This window comes from Dermacentor andersoni, chromosome 6, assembly GCF_023375885.2.
Source record: "Dermacentor andersoni chromosome 6, qqDerAnde1_hic_scaffold, whole genome shotgun sequence".
Lineage (NCBI taxonomy): Eukaryota > Metazoa > Arthropoda > Arachnida > Ixodida > Ixodidae > Dermacentor > Dermacentor andersoni.
The window spans coordinates 23686258-23712745 of NC_092819.1; the positions used below are offsets into that span (position 1 = coordinate 23686258).

Genomic DNA, 26488 nt, shown 5'->3' on the forward strand with positions numbered 1-26488 from the left:
GCCTCCCTCTCTCGGTTTTCGTTGCAGGGTTTGTTTTAGCGCTAGTTTGCTACTGCACGTCTATATACTACCGCTCACGCATTGGAGTGCACGCGGGCGGGCGGCTGTTTCAATTTTGTTTCACGGGCGGTTTCGACTTTTTGCACTTGCAAAACTGATGGCTATCTTGTTCCTAATTGCTCAAAGGGCGACCGCTTGTTTGTCGCACGTTTAGTGCTCACAGGTGTGCGCATAGGAAGGATGCCGCTGTGCATGAGTTTTTTTCTTTTTTTTAAGACACGCGAAAACTAATTGCCCTGGCTGGTAGGTGATAAGATGAAGATTAGTGGAAATTTGTCGCACATGTTGCTTTTTTTGATGTTCATACAACCAAGCAGTTTTCTTGAGTGCGCGCACCTACATAGTTCGATTACGCTATGGACGTACCTATTAGTGTAAGAGCAGGAACATTTGAGGCTTGCGAAATATTCTCGTGTGCGGATTTTCAAAGCCTTGAACTATGTGCATAAAAATGCGTCAGTCTTTTCCTTTTTTATTGTTGTTATTCATGAATGAAGAGTGCATATATACCAACACAAAATATTTTTTTCTCACTTAACGGTCACCTTAGAAAAATTACGGTACATTTCTTTAGAAATAAGTCCCTAAGAAGAATTGGAATCTGCAATAAAAAAAAATTACCCTGGGCAGTCGCATATGGCAAAAAATATCTACCCTCAAAGGGTTAAGCTCTCCAAAATATAATTTCTTACAAAATGACTGTTCTTGTAGCACAGATAGGGTTGCAAACTTTTATACCTCCCTTCTGAAATTTTTGGAAACTTTTATAACAGATTCAAGGATCCATATAGACATATACACACTCTCGAATCACAATAACTTTCCCTTTTCTTTTAAATGGGACAAATTGTTACTCAAATCTGTTCTATCATTGCAATTAAACGATTTCTGGATTTCGCATGCGTTATGAATAAAGGAGGCTGTGAGGGTAAACTTAGCAACACCCAAGCTTAAATGCAGTGCCATGGAACTGGAGAACATGTCCACCTACCCGCCTGACTACCTCACTCTGCTTGTGGAGGGGCTGACTCTGCTGTGCCACTACTGCCTGCTAGACAGTGCCGCACCTGCGGCTGTGACTCCTGTGACCCAGCAGCCACCTCCTGCCCCGCAGGCACTTGCTTCCAGCGCCAATGTATCGCAGATCATTTACAACCTTATCCACGTGTTCTCCAACACTGACCCACGCAAGGTAATGCGGGTGTTCTACGCAGCCTCTCATTATCTCAGTGCACAATGTACCATAACTGTTGTACCTGGAAGCATCAATCAGTGTCATTATGAGGTCTTACACCTACTTCCCATCTTCTTAAATTACTGTTTGACTGACAGCTGCTGGTATAATTTTATCTAAAGCATGATGCATTAAGGAGGGAGCAAATGGTGGCAAGCTGGCAATATGCGAGGCTATATCTACTTGTAGCAATACAGCATATGCTCACATGCATGCACACATGCATGTGACGCCAGAAAATTATCCACATATTTCTCAGGCTTCTGACTCCTCCGCAAGAAAAGAAAGAAAATTATGATGATCATTGCAACGCTCTCTTGGACAGAATGTGTTTTGTTCGTGTGTTCAAATAACAGCAAATTGCATAATGCCTGCAGCTACCCAAGGAGGCAGTTGAACCATTTCATTCAAGAGTTATTTCCCTTTGCTTTGAGAAATGAAAGAGGTGAGGATCATCTCTCACTATGCTACTGAGGACACTGAAAGAAAAAGCTCATCTGTATTAGTAGTGACTAGAAAGGGTACCATCTAGTCCAACAGCAGACGTTAATTAAAGCAATGAACGGGGCTAGTTGGTGGACTACGTGCTATGTACGTCTGCGTCCTGTCCCTTATGTTCGTCAGTGTAACACTAAGTGCAATATAATCATGAGCAGATGTTAGTTGTGACGCTTATACCGTACAAAAAAAGGGCACTCTTATGGAAAGAGCAGGTTTAGTAAGCCATGAAAGTGAATGAAGACAAAAGATGGTGATGCTAGCCCGGAAGTTCCCACACCAGCTTGCTGTGACATGGATTTTAATGGTGTGTTCTTGGGCCTCGTTAATTTTTTGTCTGCAAAGGACTACACTGCATTATTAAGGAGCCAAAGACTGGACTTAGCAAGTATGGATAACTTTACTGCACCACAATATGTGAGGCTAGATCTACTTGTAGCAATACAGAATATGCACACATGCATGCACACATACACTTCATTGCATGTGCGACGCCAGAAAATTTGCCACATATTTCTCTGGCTTTTGACTTCTTCACAAGAAAAGAAAGAAAGTTATGATCACTGCAGTGCTCTCTTGGACAGAATGTTTGTTTGTGTTCAAATAATGGCAAATTGCATAATACCTGCAACTCCCCGAGGAGGCAATATGTCGAAATCCATGACGTCACATTGGCATACCAGCACTGGGGTTTCAGTGCGAATTTTACAAAAAATAAGATTGGCCTTCATTTTCTCATCTATACCCAACCTCTTTGAAATTAATGAAAATAGTTCGAAAGAATATGCTGTCAGTCTAAGCTGATTTATTCTCTTCAGTGTCCTCCTAAAGGCCAATTGCAATGAAATTTTGACTTGTTGTTACAACAGACCTTGATAAGCCAACAAAAAATGTCCACTTTATCTGAAGTCCATAATATCCAAACACCTCACTTTCAAAACTTTCGTCGCGAAGAAAAGACTCAGTTTCACCCGAAAGGCAAAGCATCAATTGCAATATCAAATTAAGCAAGATAAACGTGGGAGCACAGCGAGCGAATTGACTTTGATGCTGTCTCTCGCTTCAACGTGAACTAAACGTCAAAAGCATGGTGCATACGACGCTACCGGCACTGAGCGTCCACATTGTAGATCGCTTTCAAGATATGGCGTTTGCGCAGGCAAGAACTTTGACCACATCGCAGTTTGCTTTCAGTATACGGTGACTGCACCGTGAGCTGCAGCAGCCAGAGTAGACCCCCCCCCCCCCTCCTTCCCCGCGCGTGCGATATTGAGCCGCGATTGTCGTCTGACCCTCAAAAGTCAGTTGTTAGCCCGTGTTGACACGGCAAAAGTATGTTTTATACGCTCTATTTTGAAAAAGAATGCTGCTAATTTCATCCGCTGTAGCCAATAGTTTGTTGCAGCGCGTTCCGTTAAAAGCGAACTTCATTGCATTAATACAATAGGTAGAACAAACTAAGGCCAGAACATGGTCCATTTTATCCGAAAGTCTGTTGTATGCGGGTCTGTTGTAACGAGCGTAGACTGCATGCATAAAGCGCCTCCACCAAAAAATGCCACCATTATCGCTGCCGGAAGTACCTAATGTGCGACTCAGGAACTCGTGGCTCCTTGGCGTCATTCTAGACATGGCTGCCAGCAGCACACTGAGAAGTGACATGCTGGGATGTATGTCATATCTGCTAACCACCAGATGCACTCGCCGTCTGCTTAGGTGCTGTGCGACGCTGCTGTGCGAGGCTGCTGCTAATATGAAATTTTTACACTTGCCGGTCCTGCAGCTTCGCCAAGATTGTTTCAGTAGTATGCGCTGCTCAGGTGTCGTCATTTTAGTCAAATTCGAATTTTGTTGCTGTTGGCCTTTAAGGACCCACTCTTCCTCCTCCTTTTTTTTTTTCATTACAGAGTGCCTGTGTACTAGAATTCCTTTTGCAAACTTTCGCTGTTTAATGAAGTAAGGAAGAAGAATCTCTTCAATGCCACAAAATGGTGTTGAAGGATCGTTTCAGCCTGACCACTTGCACAGTGTCAGCTGCTGTACCTGTGGCTTTGTAGGATCTGCATTCCCGCGAGAGTGGTGGCAGTCTGGACCCCATCCTTTCGACGCGCCGGAGCCTGCTGAGCAACCTGCCTCGCCTGCTGGCTGCCCTCGTGTCCGTCTGGGAGGCTGTCTCTCGAGAGAAGGACCCACCTCAACAGGGACCCAAGTTGGCACAGCTGTGGGTCATGGGTGCACCCAAGGTGAGGACCATCAGCATATTCTTCGAGGCCTCCTTTAGATAAGCATTGTGAGTGCGATAAAGTGAAGCTTTATACCGTATTTACTTGAATCTAGGCCGGCCCTGATTCTAAGCTGACCCCTGAATTTCTGAAGCCAGAAGAAAAAAGACATACCTCAAATTCAGGCCGAACAAAAAAGTGAGGACAGCGCTCACAAAATGAAAACAGCATTTATTTAATATGAACATGCTGAACTCGCTCTACGTTATCATCGCTGCTAGCCTCGTTGCTATAGCCCAGACCATAAGCACACTTGCAGACGCGCGCCCATGCATGCGCAGACAGTGCAACACCGCTCGCACGAAGCGTCCCCCATTGGCCCCTCCAACATCCCACATTTTTCTCATCCACGCTGAAGTCGCACCCGGCTTGGACGTTTGACGATGCCTCTGCGGCTAGCACAACTTTTCGTTCGGAAGTGGTGCTATAGTGGTATCGCCTGTTTGGTGCCATTACGAGAATGCCACGCTATAGGCCACACTGCACACTGATACGACACAGGTCAAAATAGTGACATTGCTTGTCAGGTTTGCCAGGTCTTTGGGAGAAAAAGTAGCCAATAAAGTCGCCAACTGCGACAAAAGCTTTAATTGGTAGCCAAGAAAAGTAGCCATGGTTGGTCAAACAATTATCAATTTTTGATGCAAGAACAAAGAAAAAAGGCGAAAAAGACTTAGTTTCCTGCTGCAATGATGACAAACAAAAATAACAATTATGACACAATACACATTTTGTGTCATAATTTATCGTAATGACCAATTGATGTTCTTTGATAATTTCTGCTGCACACTTGCGTGCTTTGCTCATAGCTGCAGCGGTGTCTCCAGTTTCGGTAGCCACAGCAGTGTCTCCAGATTCGGTACGTAAACTCAATGCATGCCTACCTTGCACCACTATGACTTCACTTCAAACGTTCCCATGCGAACTGTACGACGTCACACACTTTCTACTCTCCTTGGTGCGCAGTTGCATAGTCACATGGACATTGGTATTTGTAATGTCATGGCTGTCATGACGCGTTTTCAGTTGTTGCAGCGTGACCATCGCCAGGGGTGATAGTGGGACACCACCTATTGCTTGGTTGGTTAATTCCTGTTACTCAGAGGGAGCTGCTTGGGCCGGTTCAATTATCCGTCCGTGACAGTCCAGGACTGCCTAAGCGCCGATTTCAGCCAATGAACGCTGCATATGAAGCATTTCGGGCAGTCCTGGACAGTCCAGGATGACAAGTTGAAGAGGCCTACTAACCATATGGCATCTGTCATGTATTTTCAACTCCTGAATTTGCTTCCTGTAGACACAAAAGTATGGCCGTCATGATCTGGCCTTTGGGGCTGTTGCTTCGAGGGGGCCGTCGGGAGGAGTGTGTTTCGGACACTACCTACATCAATTTCCACCACCAAAAGTAGCCAGAAAGTAGCCAAGTAGCCAAGTTGCCAAGCACAATTTTCGGAGCCTCTAAAACTAGCCTACTTGGCGAGAAATCTCCAAAACTGGCAACCCTGTCGCTCGTGTACTTCAGTTGACTACTGGCGCGGCTAATAGTAGCTGCAGTACTGACTTTTCTAGATGGTGCTATCTATGCATCATATTTATCATTTTAAATTACAAACTGGCATGTTTTTTTAAGATCCTCGAATCAAATGTTGAATTCCAATGGCAGATTGCGAGCGCTCGGCCGAATCACGAACGGAGTGCATCGTTCAGACTGAGATAGCTCTCTTCAAATCTGTGAATGGAATGTGTGCGCTCCTGCGGGGGCACTTAGTACAGAGAAATCAAGTGAGAGGGCGCTAGGCTAGAGGTGGATCTGGTAGGCCTCCTCACTATCACAGTCATCTGGATCATCCCCGCATTTCGTGCCTTTTTCTTCCATGTCGAAAGAATCATCACTGGACTGTCACTATCCAGGAGCAGGAACAAAAATGCACGGCGCAACCATATTTTTCATCTTGTCCATAGCTGCCAGTAACCAGAAACAGGCGACTGTGACAGGAAGCAGAAGCGGGTAAAGAACACACGTTATGTGGACTGCCGGTCAAATTGCTGATTTCGGCAGAGCAAATATTTTTGCTCCATAGAGTGATCCGAAATCTGTGGCTGGTCCCAATCTGCTATTGGAACACACAGCCTATGCTCTCATTCTGCTATTGTGTGGGAATGCGAAACTTTAATGCATCCCCTGATATGTTATCTCGCATAGCTCCCGTCTCCTCTAATCCGGCTTCGCCGCGTGGCTTTACTGCGGCGGTCAGTATACTTGCAGGGTAGTACGAGAGATGGCGCGAGTGTTGCTCTGTTAACGCCAACTAACGGCGGGGTTACTTGGGTTGGCTTGGGGTTGGAAAGCGGTGCGAACATTCTGTGCGTGCGTCGATCCATGCTTCTGCGAGACGGTCTCGCGAGGCCTACCCCAGAATGGATGAACACAATTGTTCGAACGCACCACGACCAGGCGTTGGTGTCCAGCATGGGGCAAACATATTCGCTCGTTATCCATTCGCGTGAGTCGACTTCCGTTATTTGTCGCACGCCCATCGGCATGTTTTGTGCACAGCAACTTGGATAGCTGGCATTAGTCTATGAAAGGTGCAATAAATGCCCTTGTGATACTACTGTGGTGTCGTTCCTTTGTCCTAAAAGCATGGGTGAGGACTCCGCAATTGGAATAGGATTGCTCCATACAGAGCAGAAAAACTTGGTCTGGATCTACCATTGGAATTCAACATAAGGCAACCCTAGAGTTTGGTATATGATTATTTGAAGAAACTTATCGGCCTAGATTCGAATAAATATGGTAAGTGCATTTTTCAAGTAGAAGATCCTGCCATAGCATATGGTTGCCATGTTTCATTCAACATCTTTTGAAATAACATTACTAGTGTCACCCAGATTGATTTACATGCTTGCACTCATGCGTACACGTGCACATGCATGCTAGGTTGCATGTGTGTGTGTGACATTTTTTTCTTGCGATTCCATGCTTTCATTATACAAGTTCTAAAGAATTTGTCTTGCATGTTAATCTGGCCCTAACAGAGCTGTGTCGCATGTTCTCAGCTTGTGTTGCACGGTGCACTGGCGAAGTGGCTAGTCTAGACATGGACCTAGACAGTTCACAGTTGCTGCAGTCATTAAAAGAGTATCAAGCACAGTGTGGCCACTCGCGAGCGTGCTTAAATTTTCATTTTGTTATTTTGTTAAGGAAACTTCACCTTATTTTCATCTGTTGTGAAATTCACAGGCATGCTACTTGTTATGAAAAATTGGGTAGCATGGTTGTACTAAAATATATTTGAGTGACTGCTAACGATAGAATTTCCCTTTAGGCACTAATTCTGTTACTATGGTAGACCACCGCTTAACTGCTCTATGCATTACATGAGCTGCTCGTCCACTTGCTCTGAAATAGCACATCAGCTTGCCTTCATTTGCTCTATAATCTGTTGTGTATTCTTGTGGTCTCTATATATTAAACAAAAGATATGTGCCATACTTCCATGATTGAGTTCACTCCAGTGGGCATTGCTGTAACCTCATTGTAAGCATTTGTAAGCATTTCATGAATGCATTGTGCATTTCTGAAGTTGTTCTTTGTTACTGGCAGGTCGTGAAGCAGCACATCTTGAGCTTCCTGAGCCCCATCTCAATGACCTATGGCTCCAACTTTATGGCAGCTGTTGCCGTTGTCTGGTACGAGCGGCGAAAGAACACATGTGTTCAGCGCAAGGTATTTTATTTGTTGCGGCTTTCCTTATGCTTTAGGCCTTTTGTACTTAATTGCTTTCAGCAACTATCATGCAAAGCATTACCCTCTACAAAGAGCTTTGCTCGCCCACTATCAACACGTTTTTTATGCTAAAGGACATCGCCCTGCAAGCGTGATACGTGCCAGAAGTTCTTGACCTGCTACTCCAGTTAGTTTGACATATTAAGATGCACCACAACGTCATTGGACAACCAGTCATATTTATCCTTTATCAGAAATTACTTTGCACATCGTGAAGGAGTAAGACAAGGGAGGTTGAAGTACTTCAACATCAACTCTTTTTTTGCGGCCGCACTGGCACTTCAGATAGCCTGTTCCACTCAGCAATACTGAGAAGGAATCGGCAGACAGATTTGTTCAAGGCAGGTATTTGAAACGTTGTAGGTTTCGATGGGGTTTGACATTTCACTTAATTTGCTTGGTTTTCTTGCAAGCCAGTCTTATGTACAACTGATGCTGGCTCCCCAGTGATGAGATCATCCTTGCGCACAAAGTATATGGGGCTTTGTCCCACATGTGACGAGGTCTCAGGACTTTGCGATCGAGGGGCGTTCTCTCATCGCAGAGTCTGAGGGGAAGCAGTGTTGGCTGTACCACACATGCTACAGGCCCATGCTACAGGATTTGGGTATTTAGTCTAATGTGAATGGTGCACAGGGACTTTTAATCAAAATCGAATTTCCCTACTGCAATCAGCTGACTTCTGCTTGTGCAAATGAAACTAGTCACCATTGTGAAATTCGATCTCCATCAGGCTCAATTGCAATTAACTGTGCGATGCAACGCCTGTGTTATAGGCAATTTGCTGGGACAATAGAAATTTAATAGGAAAACTTGGGAAGATCTGTGGCAGAGGTCAGCTGACAAAGTGTGCATACTGAAGAGCTCTACTGTGCAGCAGTACTACAAAATATTTGGAAGGGAAGCAGTTGAGTCGTATATTTTGGCAGTCATTAACCCTTTCAGGCGCTGTGTACACATTTATGTACACCAAGTTATTGCATCAACAGCAAAAGCATTGATGAAAGTTAAAATATCTAGATTGTGTTGCATACATATTGAAACACTTCTAATTGGGATAGTGCTGCAAGTTTGAATAACAAGCACGGGATGTTTTAGTAAAATGAGTGAGAAGGTAGGTGGTTGGGTGTTTTTTCTAGGCATCAGTATGCCGTTGTATGTAGCAGGTTGACATCTTTTGTGGTTTTTCAGTTTTGCAGCAGGAATTGATTTTCAAGTGGCTGGATAGGTGCTTTTCAAGCCTGCTAGACATGAAATAGTTGTTTTCATATTTGATGTTCCTGTAATGTGTTTTCGCATAGAGTTCACATTCTGTAGACCTGACAGAACTCACTAAAAAATTAAATTCTTAATCTTTTCTTCAACTATACGACTGATCTCATGTGTCGTTTTGTAGTTGTGGCTTGTTGAGTTCTGTTCGTGTGCTCTGCAGAAGGCATGGGAAGTTGATTTGGATCCTTTAAAACAAGTTGTATAGCTAACATGGGTTCCTTTTGCAATTTGTCACATTATTAGATGCAGTGTGCTACCGTTAGCTGCTGTTAGATGTTGCGCATCCGTAATTGCTATGTTTACAAAGGTAGCACAAACAGTGCATAATTTAAATTGCTGGGAGCACCTGGGGTGCTATTCTGGACTTGTCAAATTCTGCCATGTTCACCATTTTGTCAGCTCTGATTGGCTCAGAGAGTCTCTTTCGATTAGCTTTGAATGCCAACATGGCAGTACTTAGCAGCGCTCTGAATCCAGAAATGCAAAGCCCAGAAGTGCTGTTCTGGGCTGGACCCTGAACTGCACCTCTGGGTTCTGCACCTCTGGATTCGCAGGGCCAGTCAGCAAATCCTAAGCTGCCCATTGTCCCAGAAGCAGAAAATGCGTTTATTGCCTTCATGGACATATGGAACTCTTGAGAGGTGGTATAAACAAACCTCAGTCAAGCTAGATATTTGTTGGACGTTTTCACAAATTTCCATTCCGTTGAACCTGTTCGAAGCTTGATAAGCAACATGACACGCTTGAGAAAAATGTGGCGACAATTTGCTGTTGGAGCAGTGCGCATTGGTCCCTGTGCTTTCTCTCGTCTGCTTTCTTTGGATACAGTTTTCCTATATCACAAGCGATAATACATTTCCCACCACAATATCTTAGTGGCTATGGCCTTGCCCTCCTGAGCTCAAGGACACAATCTCGGCCACAGTAGTCACATTTCGATGAGGACGAAGTAGCAAAACGCTCATGTGCTTAGATTTAGGTGCACGCTGTAGAACCCCAGGGTGTCAAAAATTACCAAAAGTTCTCACCCCCACTATGGCGTGCTTTATAATCATTATGGTTTTGGCTAGATAATCCATTCGCCCACCAAGAAGCCTGACTTCTGGTGCTTAGCATTGCATCTTTTGTCATGGCACACTGCTGCTCCTCGGCAGGATGATGTATTCTTCGTGGTTTACGTGCAACGCATGCAAAGAAAGCTAACAGAAAGCATGGGGGCTGATGTGCATGGCTAGAATGGCAAAATCTTCTCCACATTTTTCTGGAGCATGTTGGCGGCAGCTTACATATATTAGTACAACTCGTGCTGAATGTGCTGGTACTGTACATTAATAGTTCAGCCACTTCCTTATAGTACCGGTTCCGAGCCAGTGATGAGACCATCCTTGCGCACAAAGTATGCAGGACTTTGTCCCACATGTGACGAGATCTCAGGACTTGGTGAATGAGAGGCATTCTCTCATCGTGGAGTCTGAGGGGATGCAGTGTCTGCTGAGCTGTGACACACCATATAATTTTACGCTCCTTGCACATTATCTTGGCACTTTCTTAGCTTTAAGTGGATTGGCTGGAAATAAAACTGTGTTACCACAGAAAAATGGCAAACTCTTAGATAAATATCTGGGAGGGCAGCTGCTCAGCCATGTTAAAATTAAACAGGAAAGCAGTCACACCAAATATTAGATTAATAAGTCAGCTGTAACAATAGTCAGCTGTGCTGCTTTCCTTATCTACTTGCTTTATGCCCAGTCATCAGCTTATCAGTTATGTAGTTCTGGGCTTTTGGCGAATCCAGGGATTACGAAAAGTTCCTATACAATGCCTAATAATCTGTGCTTATGTGGCAGGTGATCCCCCAGTGGAGTCCTGACCAGCTCCTGCTGGTGGAACTCGTGTCAGCCATCAAGGTGCTCCCCATGGACAGTGTGGTCCAGGTCGTACGGCAAGTCATCCGTCAGCCACCTCCCACGAACCACGACCGTAAGGTATGTATTGTTTTGCATCACGTTTAGTAAACCCTTCCACAAAATTTATGTGCTTAAAACCTTTCCTCCGCTCACGTGTCATCTGCATGGACTGTTCATTTCTTCTCCTTCTCATGTCCTGGCTTTTTAGCACTGGTCATCCATTAATACTAACTGCCTAATTCACAATTTTGTTACGGAATAAAAATGTGCCACATTGTTTTTGGCAAGCATTTCAAGGAGTTGGGATGGATTAAGTGGAAATGAAGGAAGCAGAAATTGCAGACCAATTTGAACGACGAGCCGAAAGGTGTCAGCACATTGGTGAATTGGCCAGTTTAGTTTTATAACAATTGAGTTGAGCTACATGCGATCAAGAAATGCTGCAAAGAGCTGCAGAATTGCAAGGTAGACCTGATATCAGACACGGTAACCATTGAATGTAGCCATCTTTGTCATCTTGCAGCCGAACTTTGAGCAGCACTGTTTTGCCATTGAGTGGAGGTCGTCTTATGGTGCCATTCAAGCTGGTTCTGGTTCCCCAGTGATGAGATCATCCTTGCGCACAAAGTATGTGGGGCTTTGTCCTACATGTGACGAGGTCTCAGGACTTTGTGATTGAGAGGCGTTCTCTCATCACAGAGTCTGAGGGGAAACAGCATCAGATGTGCTGTGACACCATCTTGTGCTGCTTTTCATTACGTAAGGCTCATTGCACTTGACCTTGGCATTTTGTTAATTTGGTACATTCGCATGCTGTATCACTGGACTCTTTAGCAGTATTTAAGGTCATCACATTAAATGACAAGTTAAGTCAGCTGTCACACTGTCTTAGATGTAAAGTGCTGCTGTTAGCTGCGCTGTTGTGCTACTGCTATACGTGGCGTGTTCCTAATTGCTCATGTTTACAGAGGTAGAATAAACAGCACGAAACTGATCTCGTTGAAGCAAAAAACATAGTTGCCAATATGGCCGTCTGCCACAATTTTTTCAGAAACGGGTTCCCCTGGAGGTGAGCATGCTGCAGTTCTTCCTGGCCTACGTGCAGCACACTCCAGGCACCCAGCTGCAAGAGTCTTGGAGCTCCCTGCTGGGTCTCTGGAAAGACGGCCTGCAGCTCACAGCCATGCCCTTGGTTCAGTTCCACCTGCTTGGGTGAGAAAGGGGTCTATGCCTTCCTGATCTGGTGCGACTACGGTCCGTATAATGGAACAGCCTTTCTTGGCAGCATATTGTTACGTAGGAAGACGCAGAGGAAAAGCTATGTACAAGTATATTTACAAGGAAAATACGCTGCGCTTGGCCAAGAGGCAACAGCCCGCGCTAGCTTCTTATCGTCGTCGTCGTCTTCACACTGCTGGCCTTTCGTGATCGCGCATATTGTGCCGTAGCACTACCCCCGGCTGCAAAAGCGCCGTCCCGGAGCGACTAAAGATCGGACTCGGAAGCAGTGTAGTAGGCCTTGAGCCTACTGACGTGTACGACATCACTAGATGCCACAGGAGAGGACGAGGTTGAGGCCACAGGAGCAATTTCGTAAGTCACAGGCGTCACCTGGCGCAGCACGCGGTAGGGCCCTGTGTATCGCGAAAGGAGCTTCTCTGAAAGTCCGACGTGACGAGAGGGCGACCACAAGAGCACGAGCGCACCAGGTGAAAACTGTACGTCACGATGGCGGGCGTTGTACTGAATCTGCTGAGTGGTCTGTGAGGCCGTCAGTCGAGCACGGGCAAGCTGGCGTGCATGGTCGGCGAGGGCGATGGCGTCGCGCGCATACTCGCTTGTTGAGACCGCAGCAGGAGGAAGTGCCGTGTCTAGGGGCAAGGTAGGTTCGCGACCGTACAGTAGATAAAAGGGAGAAAATCCGGCGGTGTCGTGCCGGGAAGAATTGTACGCAAATGTTACGTAAGGAAGGGCAATGTCCCAGTCGTGGTGGTCCTTGGAAACGTACTTGGCCAGCATATCGGTAAGAGTACGGTTTAACCGCTCTGTCAGGCCATTGGTTTGAGGATGGTATGAAGTAGTCAGTTTGTGTTGAATGGAGCAGGAACGCACAATGTCAGCGATAACTTTCGAGAGGAAGTTTCGACCACGGTCAGTAAGCAGCTGTCGCGGGGCGCCATGAAGCAAGATAATGTCACGCAAGAGAAAGTCCGCGACGTCAGTGGCGCAGCTGGTAGGGAGAGCCCGAGTGATAGCGTATCGGGTGGCGTAATCAGTCGCGACGGCTACCCATTTGTTCCCAGAAGATGACGTGGGAAAGGGACCGAGCAGGTCTAATCCAACACGAAAGAACGGTTCCACAGGGACGGTGATCGGCTGGAGATGACCGGCAGGTAGCACCTGAGGTGTCTTCCGACGCTGGCAGGGATCACAGGCAGCAACATAGCGTCGAACGGAGCGAGCGAGACCAGGCCAATAGAAGCGGCGGCGGACGCGGTCGTACGTGCGGGTTACCCCAAGATGTCCTGAAGTGGGTGCGTCATGCATCTCAAAGAGCACAGTCTGTCGTAGCTGTTTTGGTACGACAAGAAGAAGGTCAGAGCCGTCAGGGAGGAAGTTCCTTCGATACAGAATGCCACCCTGGAGGACATATCGGCGAACGGATGCGTCGGTAGGTGTGGAGCGCAGACGCTCGATAAGTGCTCGCAGCGATAGGTCTCGGTACTGCTCATCGGCGATGTTACCGAAGGCAGAGACAGAGAAAATGCCGTTGGCGCTACTACTGTCGGCGTCGTCAGGCTCGTCGACCGGGTAGCGAGACAGGCAGTCAGCGTCCTTGTGTAGTCGGCCAGATTTATAGGTTACAGTATACGAATATTCTTGGAGGCGTAAGGCCCAGCGACCAAGTCTTCCTGTAGGATCTTTCAGTGAGCATAACCAGCAAAGCGCGTGATGGTCTGTGACAACGGAAAAGGATCGGCCATATAAGTATGGGCGGAATTTCGCAACCGCCCAAACTAGGGCCAGACACTCACGCTCAGTGATGGAATAGTTGCGCTCCGCGGGTGAGAGGAGCCTGCTGGCGTAAGCGATAACACGGTCGTGGCCACGCTGGCGTTGTGCCAGTACTGCTCCAATTCCGTGACCGCTGGCATCAGTACGGACTTCGGTAGGCGCAGAAGGATCGAAATGGGCCAAAACGGGAGGCGTTGTGAGAATGTCGATTAGATGAGAGAATGCAGAGGCCTCGTTATCGCCCCACTGGAAAGGAGCGTCTTTTTTCAAAAGGTCGGTTAGTGGTCGTGCTATGGCGGCGAAATTTCTCACGAAACGGCGGAAGTACGAACAAAGGCCGATGAAGCTGCGCACATCCTTGACACACTTCGGAACAGGGAAGTGCGTAACAGCATGGATCTTGCCTGGGTCCGGTTGCACTCCGTTCGCGTCAACGAGATGTCCAAGGACGGTAATCTGGCGACGGCCAAATTGGCACTTCGATGCGTTGAGTTGCAGACCGGCTCGCCGAAAAACGTCCAGGACTGCTGAGAGGCGCTCGAGGTGCGTAGCGAACGTTGGGGAGAATACGATAACGTCGTCCAAGTAGCACAGGCACGTGGACCATTTGAAACCGTGAAGAAGGGAGTCCATCATGCGTTCAAAAGTGGCAGGGGCGTTACACAGATCGAACGGCATCACTTTGAATTGATAAAGACCGTCGGGTGTGACAAAAGCAGTCTTCTCGCGGTCGAGATCGTCCACGGCAATCTGCCAGTAGCCGGAGCGAAGGTCAATAGAAGAGAAATAGCGAGCACCGTGGAGGCAGTCAAGGGCGTCATCAATCCGAGGTAGGGGATAGACGTCCTTTTTGGTAACCCTGTTAAGGTGCCGATAATCCACGCAAAAGCGCCATGAGCCATCCTTCTTTTTGACCAGTACTACAGGTGACGCCCATGGACTATATGATGGTTCAATAATGTTCTTGGCAAGCATTTTGCGAACTTCTGCGTGAATAACTTGACGCTCAGCTGGTGACACTCGATACGGGCGGCGCTGAATAGGAGGGGCATTGCCGGTATTAATGCGATGTTTGACAGCTGTAGTTTGGGCTAAAGGACGATCGTTAAAGTCAAAAATATCGTGGTAGGAAAACAGAACGCGGTAGAGTTCACGAGCGTGCTCGGAGGGCAAGTCGGGGGCAATCATTTTCCGTAAGTCAGCGATGGTACAATTTTCCGACTGCGATGGTAGAGGGGTATCGGATGAAGTGTCGTCTACTGCAATGGATGCTACTGAGTGATCCTCGAATGAACAAAGCTGGGCCAAAGACATCCCACGTGGCAGCACTTGTGTCGTCAAGCCAAAGTTGACCACTGGCAGGCAGACGCAATTCGCCGTAATAGATAAAACTGTATGGGGTACTGTGATCCCGTGTGTAAGGAGGACGTCTTGCATAGGAGCCACGATGTAGTGACCGTCGGGGACTGGTGGGGATGACACTAGGTCAACGTAGGTCAGTGCCGAAGGTGGCAAGCGAACGAAGTCGGCGGAACTGAGGCGACTGGGGTGTGGTTCAGCAGGATCCAGAACAGGCAGGTCAAGGCGGAGAGTACTGGCGGAACAATCGATGAGAGCAGAATGTGCGGAAAGGAAGTCTAAGCCGAGGATGATGTCGTGGGGACAGTGGGCGATGACTGTGAATAGCACGATTGTTGAGCGATCGGCGAAGGAGACGCGGGCGGTACACATACCAATTACGGGGGCTGTTCCGCCATCGGCGACACGGACAACAGGCGTCGTGGCGGGCGTGATAATTTTCTTGAGCCGGTTACGAAGGTCAGCGCTCATTACGGACAAATGCGCCCCAGTGTCTATGAGAGCAGACACAGAAACACCGTCGACTTGCACGTCAAGAAGGTTCAGATGAGTGGGCAAAGTCAGTAGAGGATTTGGCGGCGTAGGGAGCAATGCAGCGTCACCTCGAGGCGCTGCATCGTCTAGTTTTCCGGCTGGGAGCGGCGTCCGAAGGGAGTCGGCGAATAGGAGCGACGGGGCTGGGGAGAGCGAGATTGTCGTCGTTGGGGCGAAGGCGAACGAGAATAGGGGCGGTTCGTTGCAGGAGAATCAGTGGCGGCATTATCGGAGCGTGCGGCATAGGGACGAGAAGGGCCACCTGAGGGGCGAGAGTAGGCAGTATAAGTAGACCGGCTCGGGGAACTCCAGCGACTACGACAGTGCCGAGAAATGTGCCCGATTCGATGGCAGTGGAAACAAATAGGCTTGTCGTCAGCAGTGCGCCATTCAGATGGGTTGCGGAAACGTGGTGGGTAAGAAGATGCGGGACGGGGCGAAATCGAAGAAGCCGGGCGGGTATTAGGGCGATGGGCCGAGCAGAGGGTGTGAAGACCCATGTTTTCAAACTCCTGGCGGACAACTGCCTGGATCAGTGAGACCGTGACTGCAGATGTGTTGGTGGGACTGGAGTCGAAAGCAGCCGGATAGGCGGCCTCGATCTCACGCCGGACGATCCTGGTAACATCGGCAGTGTTGTTGGGACGAGGAGCGTCGGCACAGGAAGATGTCGCTGGGGTGTTGGGCAGACGGGCAAACTGCTGGTCAATACGTCGGCTTTTGGCGAGTTCCAGGCGGCGGCACTCTCTTATAACAGCATCCACCGTCGCTACGTTGTTGCAAACGAGCAAGTTGAAGGCGTCATCGGCAATGCCTTTGAGGATGTGGGAAACCTTGTCTGACTCAGTCATGTGGGTGTCAACTTTGCGGCACAGAGCCAAGACGTCCTGAATGTACGCGACATAGGGCTCTGTTGACGTCTGCACACGGCCGGAAAGCGCCTTCTGCGCGGCAAGTTGTTGACCGTAGGGGTTGCCGAACAAGTCTCGAAGCTGTGTCTTAAGTGAATCCCAACTGGTGAGCTCATCTTCGTGCGTGCGATACCAAACTCGAGGTGTGCCACCGAGGTAAAAGACTACGTTGGCGAGCATAATAGTAGGGTCCCACCGGTTATTGCGGCTGACGTGTTCATACAGGCTGATCCAGTCATCGACGTCTTCCCCATCTTGGCCCGAGAATACGCCAGGATCACGGGGAGCGGGGAGAGTGATGTAGGTCGTCGAAGTGGCAGCAGGTGTCGGAGCCGGCGGAGTCGGGTTGTCGTCGCCGGGAGCCATGAAGGAAGGCTCGACGTACCGTCCACTGCGAAGCTCCGTGACGAGGTACAGGGAACGTCCACCTCCACCAGATATGTTACGTAGGAAGACGCAGAGGAAAAGCTATGTACAAGTATATTTACAAGGAAAATACGCTGCGCTTGGCCAAGAGGCAACAGCCCGCGCTAGCTTCTTATCGTCGTCGTCGTCGTCTTCACACTGCTGGCCTTTCGTGATCGCGCATATTGTGCCGTAGCAATATTGTGCCTGTCTTGCACTTGGAAGGCCTGAACTGCTCATGCTGGTAGTCTCGGGTGGCATGATAGATAAAAAAGGGGCTACTTCGATGTGACAAATAGTGCAGGCGATGGAGCCAGATACAGAAGACACAGGCAGGAGACGTACACTGTCGTGCGCTGTTTGCAGAGCATATGTCCTACTCGTATCTCTTGTCTCTGGTCCGGTCGTCTGCACTGTCTGCCACGTTTAGTCGGTGAGAGTAACCACCTTCTAATTCCTCAAAATGCCTAGTAATATACAGAATCTGCAAAGACCACACCATTGAGTGCTTAAGAGATATGCTGATTGCACAAGTGTTCTTAATCCTGTTTTCAGGCTGCTCCACGAGTTTGTTCAAAGGGCACCCTTGCTTGAGGACAAAAAGGATCAGAAAGACTTGCAGGTGAGCCTTGTACTGCTTTCGACTTCCTCTGCTGCCCAAAACTTTATACAAAATGAGCACAAGGCATATCAGCCCTGGCTTAATTGAACCAGTACTAAAGCATTTGCAGTCATATCGCAAAGGCACTGTTTGAATCTGTACATTAAAGGGACCCTCACCAGGCCTGGCCATATTGAGCTGACAAGCGCAGAGCATACAATGCACATTAACAATCGTGTTTGCAAAGTATTACATCGCTACACGCCGCAGAAAGGTCTGAAATTTCAATTTGAACACCGTTTTCCCTCTCCCTCAAAGCGACCGCGCTCCAAGCTGGACGGTAATGTACACGTGTTCCTGCGCCTACGTACTCGTGTTCGCAGTGTGACGTCAATCATCGAGACACGTGACTTCGAGAATTATTCAAGGCGATATCCATTATTTGTGTGATCTGTTGCTTGAATTGACGAATGAAACCTTAGAGAAATAATAAAATACACAAACGAATGTCTGCATGTTTTTGTTTTAGTTTGCACCGCAGCGAGAGATATATACTTCCGTTTCGTCTGCTTGTCCCCACCGTCATGCAGTCGCGGGCGCAGACAACGAAACTGTTGTTTTTTACTGTGTTCCAGCGCAAGATCATGCTCTGTGATCCACTTGTGTCTGCCTCGGTATTCATCTAGCACTGACTTATAGCGCTAGTCTGGTGTCCTAATGCACAGTGTGCAAAATTGTGCGCTGCGCAAAACCAGACAATCAAACCAGCTTGCACACGATGCCTTCAGCAGAAGTGCACCGCGCCACATAAAAGCAAGGAGAAAAAAAAAAATGAAGGCGGGGCCCGTGACGTGTCACGTGAACCTCGAGGTCCGGTATAGGAGATCGCAGGGAAGGAATTGCACTTGCAAAGGCTAGACTGGCAGTGGAGCTTGCTTGCCGAAATCGCAGGTTCGCGGCGCTCAAATATTTCTATCTTGGCTATTAATGAGCCGATCTGAAAAACTTTTGCAGGGTGCTCCCTAGAGCACATGTACCAACTTCCAGCGTATAAACAAAATGGGGTATAAGCATGGGGTCTGGTGAGGGGCTCTTTAAGCAGTCATGTAGTTTAAGTAAATTTGAATTTCATAAATTTCATGAAAGTGATGCACTGCTTAGATCGCCTTTCTAAAGGTGAAATGGAGAATGTACTGTGTGGTCACAAATTGCTGCCGTCATCTGCAGGACATAACGCAAAAAGTGATAGAGGCGTGCAGCACGGTGGCAAGTGCGAGCCTGGAGCAGACGACATGGCTTCGCAGAAATCTTGCTGTTCGTCCAGGACCGCAGCCTGACATCCTGGGCAGCGATGCTGACCCTGAAGGTTTGTGCTGTGTATTGGATCTGTCATTGGCCATGTGTGTGTGTGTTCTCATGTGCTGCTCTACAGGGAATTTGACAAATTTACATCTGCACATAGGAGTACTAGTAGATTTGTGCACAACCTTTCTTTCTTCTGCTCTTTTTTCTTTATATTGCTGGAGTATAAACAAAAGCATACGATGCAGTAGACCTCAAATTCACTCTGAATTTTCTCAATGAACCATTTAGATTGGTTTGTGCAGCATGTGATTGCCTGTAGTTTAGTTCAGATTTGACAAAGCATCTGTAGTAGGCTGAACCTGTGAGCTAGCTGAAAGTTTCTCATGGTGATGAGGCAGCACGAAGACAGTGCAATAGCCTTAGGACACAGAAGGCAACAGTGCTTTATCCCCTATTCTTTAGCTGTTATCTCTTAGTGCTGTTCATTCACCTTGACAAAGTATGTAGAACGCTAGATTACAACACTAATCAGCGCTATTACTATACTTCTTTCTGCTTTCTTCTGCTTTCTTCTGCTTTTTTACTGCTTTCTTTATCCTCAGTGGTGTGTCCCTTCTTTTAATATATTTTTATCCCTCTTTGCAGGAGACTTAGTTACTGCAACTGAAGGCACTCTCGTAACTGCTGCGGACACAACCGAACAAGCAGCTGGGCAGCCAGTGTATAATCCGACGTCCTATGCCCAGTACAGCGTGCAAGCACTTTCTGTTCTAGCAGAGGTTAGTTGGCACCGTATTAATATCTTGCAGCCTTAAATAAGAACTCTGCAAAAATTATCACTTGATCAAAGGAAAGTATTTCCTTTTTTCTTTTTTAATTGTGTTACGTCAGCAAAACATTGAAAGCAGATGTCATGGGGCAAATGCTACTTACTGCATTTATACAGTATCCCATAGTTTGTGGCAGAAGGCTTGGCAAATTTTTTAAATTTTGGTTCATTTCATTTTAAATGAAGGTGTCTTGGTAGTGAGGTTCTCGCAGCTGTTGCTAACAGTGGCTGTGCATGCCCAGATTTTGTCATGGCAAGCACGCGAGTTACCAGCAAATTGCATGCACATACTATTGCAAAATTCATGTATGGCTGCACCCATTTTCATGCTACTCTAGCCTAGTAATTACTTAAGCTACATGAACAAAGTGTGTGGTTGGAACAAATTTTAAAACAGTATTTTGTCTCTGTCTCTCAGTTTTTAGCTCCAGTGCTTGATGTTGTCTACGTGAGTGAAGAGAAGGAAAAGGTTGTTCCACTCTTGAGTGGAATTATGTTCTACGTCACACCATACCTCCGAAACCACAGGTGAGGCTTCTGGTAGAAACCAGCTACAATAGATTTTGGAATTCAGTCTTGAGTCTGCATTTGTGGACACAAAGTACCTTGAGGGGAAAAAAAATCTCCAGTCTGTCATGTTGCTGTTATTAAGATGCAGAAGGTATGGTGCAGTCAAATCTCATTACAAACATTACTATAACAAGGTAAATCTTATAACCTTCATGCAAATATTAGCATCTAATGAATTTATTACATATCCATAGTACTATATTCAGGCATTACTGTGTGGGGTGAGATACAGCAAGGAGTGCAGATGAATTGAGGTCATACACAAGTAAGAAAACATTTACCGTATTTACTAGATTGTAATGCACACCCGCTTTCTGCGACCAAAAAGGAAGAATGCCCTCGGTTGTAATGTGCACTTGTTTGCCGCAACCTAAAAAAGAAAAAGGAAATGTCCTTTACAGTACAGCACAACTCATTCTTTCCTACAGGAATACAACTTTCATTTGGGAAAACAAAGATTTACTCCCAATGCACTGAAGTTGTGATAAAAAGTCGCAGTTTTGCATCGATTACGATAGCAAATTAGTAGACAGCTATATGAAAAGTAAGGATAGTAGTTTTATCGGCCGTGTAAACATTTAAACATTCATTTAGTAACTAAATTAAGGTGTCACGCGCGCAGAAGCAAACGTGAACATGTCTCGCGCGATGACCGTGGGAACTCTTTTATCAAAATGCTGGAGTTTGGATGTGCAGTAGCAGGAGCAAGTGAATTGACCTTCGTGCGGCCTCTCTCTTCAACACGCACTAAGCGACGAGAACACAGCGCAGTGCTCTTAGATGCGTAGACTGCCTCCATTGCGAATCGCTTTTAAGATGTGGGCTGTGAGGCTGCGCCATACATAACAGCCGCCGGAGTAGACAGCTTCTCCTGCCTGCGCAAATCCCGCATGCAAGTTTCCGAACGCCCATGATGCGGCCATATTTCCGCCCGTCTCTGCACACGTGATCACTTTCCTTTTAATTGCGTCATCGTGATGAATTCAGTCTTGGCAGTCGGTACTTTCATGCTGATAGAGCAAACGCGAAGACCAGGAAGACAGACGGTGCACTAATCTAAGCACACATACTACAGCACATGGAGGAAGCTACGGCAGCTAGGCTCGAAGCGTCTTTGAGGCAGCCATATTGAAATGCCCATGGCAATATGGTTACACAGATTTAGGGTCGTACTCGATTCTAACGCGCACAGTTTTTGGACCGTTTTACCAAAAAAAAAGTGCGCGTTAGATTCGAGTAAATACAGTATACACAAACTACAGAGTAAAATGAAAAACAAAAGGTTAGAAGCACTGGCAATCATATCTTATTCAGGCACCAGTATTTTCTGCCCATTCAAAATTTAATTTCAGTACATGTCCTGCATTTTCACAATCATGAAAAGTGTAGAGCTGTAGAATGACTTAGTATTTTCAATTCTTCAATGAGTTTTGTCAAGCTTAAAAGGGGACTCCGTGTGGGAACTCTCTAGAAACGTTGGATATGAGAACAACTATTTTGTGTCTAGCAGCGTACTTAAGAAGAAATCCTGACTCTTGAACTCACTACGTGATGGCATGCTAACACCTTCAACTTATAAGTAATGATCAAACTTGCAGCGCATGTAAAATCAGAAATATTTCAAGATGTATGCGATACATTTTAATTACATGTATAATCATTTTCATCAGCACCATATTTTTGGTGCACACCGCCATGAAGCCACACTTTAAGGCAAGGTTCTCTGCCATTCAAAGTTTTGCTATCTCAGAGGGAACCCCAACCTTTCCCTGCCCCTACGTTCTTCCCTTCTCCCGTCCTTCATGATCGGCCATTCTCTTCCTCTTTTGGGTCACCATATTGCGTTTTGTAGTTTGTTAATAGCGCACACTCATACGAATACATCACCCGTTATCGTAGTGCTCTCAGCCCTCAGTCCGCGTGAAGCGCCTCTCGACACGCGAAGCATCAAATCACTGTTGAAATTTTTGGTTCAGTTGCGTTTGCTTCATCACCGGCACCCATGCAAGGGCTGCTCCGTCTGTGCTATCTTCAGTCATGTGAATGCTAGCTGTGAAATGATGCGATTTACGTCAAATATCACGTGGCTGATTCATGCGTGGTGACGTCCTTTGTGTGAATCCAGCTTCATGAGCCGCCACGCTGAAGAGGGGGAGGGACAGAGCCACTAATTGAATGCATGACGTGGACGAGCTAGTCATGTGTCCGCAAATGGGAACTGTATTTGCAAAGATTTTATTGCATCTGTTGTAATTGGGGGTGCATGTCATATGCGGTGGCAGGTTATACCCAGAAAAATATGGCACATTTGCTTTTGATGCACCATCTTGTTGTGCACTGATGTGCATGCTGCACCTGAAGAGGATATAGAAATGTTATATGCTCATAACGAATGTCATACATCGCAAAGGTATATATTTTCACGTCGGAAGCAACGTCATTATGACAAGGTTTAACTGTATAGCAAAGCTTTCAGCAGGCAGAATTAATTGGAGCCTGAAAGTGTTGTATGGCATTAACTAACGCATTCCCTTTTCTTTTTGGCGGCTGGCGCAGGGTGCACAATGCGCCCAGCTTTCGCGCCTGCTCACAGCTGGTGTCAAGCCTGTCAGGCTACCAACACACCCGCAAGGCATGGCGCCGTGATGCATTGGAGCTGCTGCTTGAGCCAGCCTTCTTCCAGATGGACCTGCCCTGCCTCGCCCACTGGCGTGCCACGGTGGACCACCTCATGACAAATGACAAGACCACCTTCAGGGACTTCATGGGTGCGTGCATGTCTGAAGTGCAGGCCGTGTATTGTAGGGTTCAATTCTGATTCTAAAGCTAACAATTAAAAAAAGGTTCAAAAAGGTTCAAAATCGCCACACAGTTTGAGGTCACTTGCATTACCGGTGTAATTGTTGTAATGCATGGGAAGAAGCAGGAAAGAGAATGTAAGACAAAGGACCAGATCATTGTAGGTGCATCATTATTGCTTCTTTTTCTTTTCATGTGTCTGTTTAAGTACATGAAGATACTATGGCATCCTGCAAAATGTTGTTGGTGTATAACTAGGTATTGCACTCGTATAAATGGGTTGTGCACTGTACTAGAGCTAAGGCATGCACTTATTTGAATAAATGTTTCTTCTTAGGAATGGTGGAGACAAAAATGAGTCTGCTCTTGTTTTGATGGGGAGCAATAAAAATGTTGCTAAGCATGGTGTTATGTTGTCGAAAAACAGCCCCTGTAATTTTTCAGTTGCATTCAGTGCTGATGTTTGGTAGAAACGCTGAAATTTAGCTTTTTTTACGTCTGTATTGTGCTTCATGTTGGTTCACGGTGCTTAGCTTTCCTCCTTTGCATTTTCTTTGCAGCCCGTTTCGCAGTGGCGCAGAGTGGCTCATTGAACATCTTCAGCAGCAAGGAGCAGGAATATGAGTCTCGGGCGCAGCTGCTCAAGCGGCTGGCCTTTGTGGTCTTTTGCAGCGAGTCGGACCAATATCAGCGCTACATGCCTGACATCCAGGGTACAAATCATTGCTCACGAGTCTTGGATGTCAGCTGTGGATTCATGGCTTTAGATTTTGGGCCAGTTTGAGTTGGCTACTGCGGTGTGCCTCATAATCGGGATTATGGTTTTGGCACATAACACCAGGATTTTGTTATAGTTTATTTTTAATGCATGGCTTCCAGCATGACAGAACTGGGAATGGCAAAAAGCAAACTTAAGATAACACGAGAAGACTGTGATGAAGACAAAGGTCTGTGTGTGTGTCTTTGTTTTATGTCTGTAGATTCATTCCTAATGCTCTGATATGAGTGCAGGTGTACTTCAGGTTGTCAAAGTGAAAAGGGAGCTGTAACAATGTTTAGTACACTACAGTATACACTGAAGTTTGCTTTAAATTCTCGGTTGAATCGTTTCAATAGAATCATGCTAGTAAGGGATTATTCTATATTTTATGCATCTTTTATGCACAAGCTGCAAAAGCTAGCGTGACATCTCGGGATGTATTGCATAGAAGTGGTCCCTGCGCAAGCTAAACTTTACACCCACAAATTTCAGTCTGTCAGTGTCAGTCTTTACATGAACGGACCCCTTTCATAAAAGTGTTATAAGTCAAAATTTGTTATTTTTACTATTTGCTCTCTATGAAATTATCTTGATTCATTTGACATATAGTTTAAGAGCTCAAAATTTGTTAAAAAGGATAAGTTTTATTTACTGGACATGTCTTGTAAAAGGCGTCAGCACTTTGTTAGAGCCTGAGAGGTCAAAATTAAGCTGAAGCATTTCATTACGTCATCTTTCATATCCCCTATGTTGTCTTAGTATATAAGTCTGTCGGGATCTGTGTTTATTTGACGTTTATTTCTGTTTCTGTTTCTAACAATATGCCAATATTAGTTTGTAAATGAATGCCCCTACTATGATAATGTGTTATGAGCTGTGTAGGTACACATAATAAATAAATAATAAATAAATAAATAAAAAATAAATAAATAAATAAATAAAAATAAAAATAAATAACCAATAGAGCTCTGCAGCTACCCATTACCGATTTCTCCTGGTTCAAATTATTTAGTATTCACCATGTTAAATTTGAAATTTTTCTTTGGTCACTTTGCGGGGACTTTGGTTTTATTTAACTGATGCCCACTTCGCTGAAGTTTGCAGTTCGAAGTGCCTCTTGATCAACATGATACCCTGTTGCTGACTCTGATGTGATGTTTTCAGAACGGCTCTCGGAAAGCCTCAAGCTCAGCCATGTGCCAAGCATACATGCGCAAGTGTTCCTTTGCTTCCGAGTGCTGTTGCTGCGAATGTCACCACAGCACATCACCTCTCTCTGGCCGGGCATCATCACAGAACTGGTGGGTGCCATCCCAGAGCATCCACCTAAGCTTGAGTTAGGGTTACTGTATTTAATCCTTAAACAGGGTATCTCTCTCTTTTATTCTGGTTCTTTTTCTTCCTTTCTTTGAAGCTTAAAAGCCCACCTTGGAAAGATTTAATGGTGAAGCATGGCACGGGTTGGCCAAAAAGTGTTGTGTTTGTAGCACTGTACCTAATATTGCAATAGGCGTGCTCTTATCCTTTTTACAGGGAATAGCGCAAGAACTGCAAGATATAAAAGCGTGACTCGTACACACATCAGTACTTTTATGCATGAATTTTTGTGTCACGTGATCTTTGCACCACCATTCAAGGGAATACTTCAAATGCTTGTCCAAGCTTTATCAGCAAGTTTCACACTTGCAGGCTGTAATTAGGCAATGTCAGTTGCATAAAAAATGCATACCGCAGCAAGCTGTCCTGCAGCTTTTGTGTGAGGAGCAGGTTTTCATTGAAAGCGGCATCGATTCTCCCAGAGTTTTAATTTTTAATCTACGCATTGGACAATGAGCACATAGGAGCAGCCTGCCACTTGTTTGAATTGGTTTTTGTTTAGCCTTCATGTATTTTTTCTTCCTTCATATTGCATTCTTTCAGGTGCAAGCTTTCCTCCAAATAGAGCAAGAGCTGTCGACGGACACAGAGGAATTCAGGTGGGCGGGCCTCGCTTCCACGCAGCTTGCGATTTATACCAAACACTGTACCAATGTTAAAGCAAACACACAATCTGTCTTAAAACGGCGATTCCTGCAAGTCAAAACTTGGCTCACTGCTATTTGCTGTGCAGATCTCATGTTAAAAATTTCCACTCGTGGAAGTGTCTTATTTTGGTGCCAGTACAAGCACAGTTACTTTCTTTAAACTTATATCTGCTGTTTCATGCTGGTGCATTGTTTGCACTACATTGTTTGCATAGACTAGTACATGCTGTAAATACAAATACTACACTTCATGCCCAGGCAGCGAAAACATAGTGAGCTTTTTCTTAGGTGCCACGGTCCTTAACTTTGGATGCTGGCTCTAGATGATTGAGC

General features: G+C 46.1%; 1 protein-coding gene across 2 annotated transcripts in view; it reads left to right on the forward strand.

Moving 5' to 3' along the window:
• LOC126521393 (protein DOP1A) overlaps window positions 1-26488 on the forward strand; it is a 60595-nt gene that overhangs the window by 25795 nt on the left and 8312 nt on the right. For both annotated transcript variants that reach the window (XM_050170083.3, XM_050170084.3), the window contains exons 18-30: window positions 1021-1252; window positions 3850-4035; window positions 7682-7804; window positions 10984-11121; window positions 12095-12255; window positions 17823-17889; window positions 19096-19234; window positions 19819-19952; window positions 20421-20530; window positions 23129-23340; window positions 23932-24084; window positions 25296-25432; window positions 26052-26107. In XM_050170083.3, the coding sequence (XP_050026040.1) occupies window positions 1021-1252; window positions 3850-4035; window positions 7682-7804; window positions 10984-11121; window positions 12095-12255; window positions 17823-17889; window positions 19096-19234; window positions 19819-19952; window positions 20421-20530; window positions 23129-23340; window positions 23932-24084; window positions 25296-25432; window positions 26052-26107 (1848 nt within the window). The remainder of the gene's footprint in view (window positions 1-1020; window positions 1253-3849; window positions 4036-7681; window positions 7805-10983; window positions 11122-12094; window positions 12256-17822; window positions 17890-19095; window positions 19235-19818; window positions 19953-20420; window positions 20531-23128; window positions 23341-23931; window positions 24085-25295; window positions 25433-26051; window positions 26108-26488) is intronic.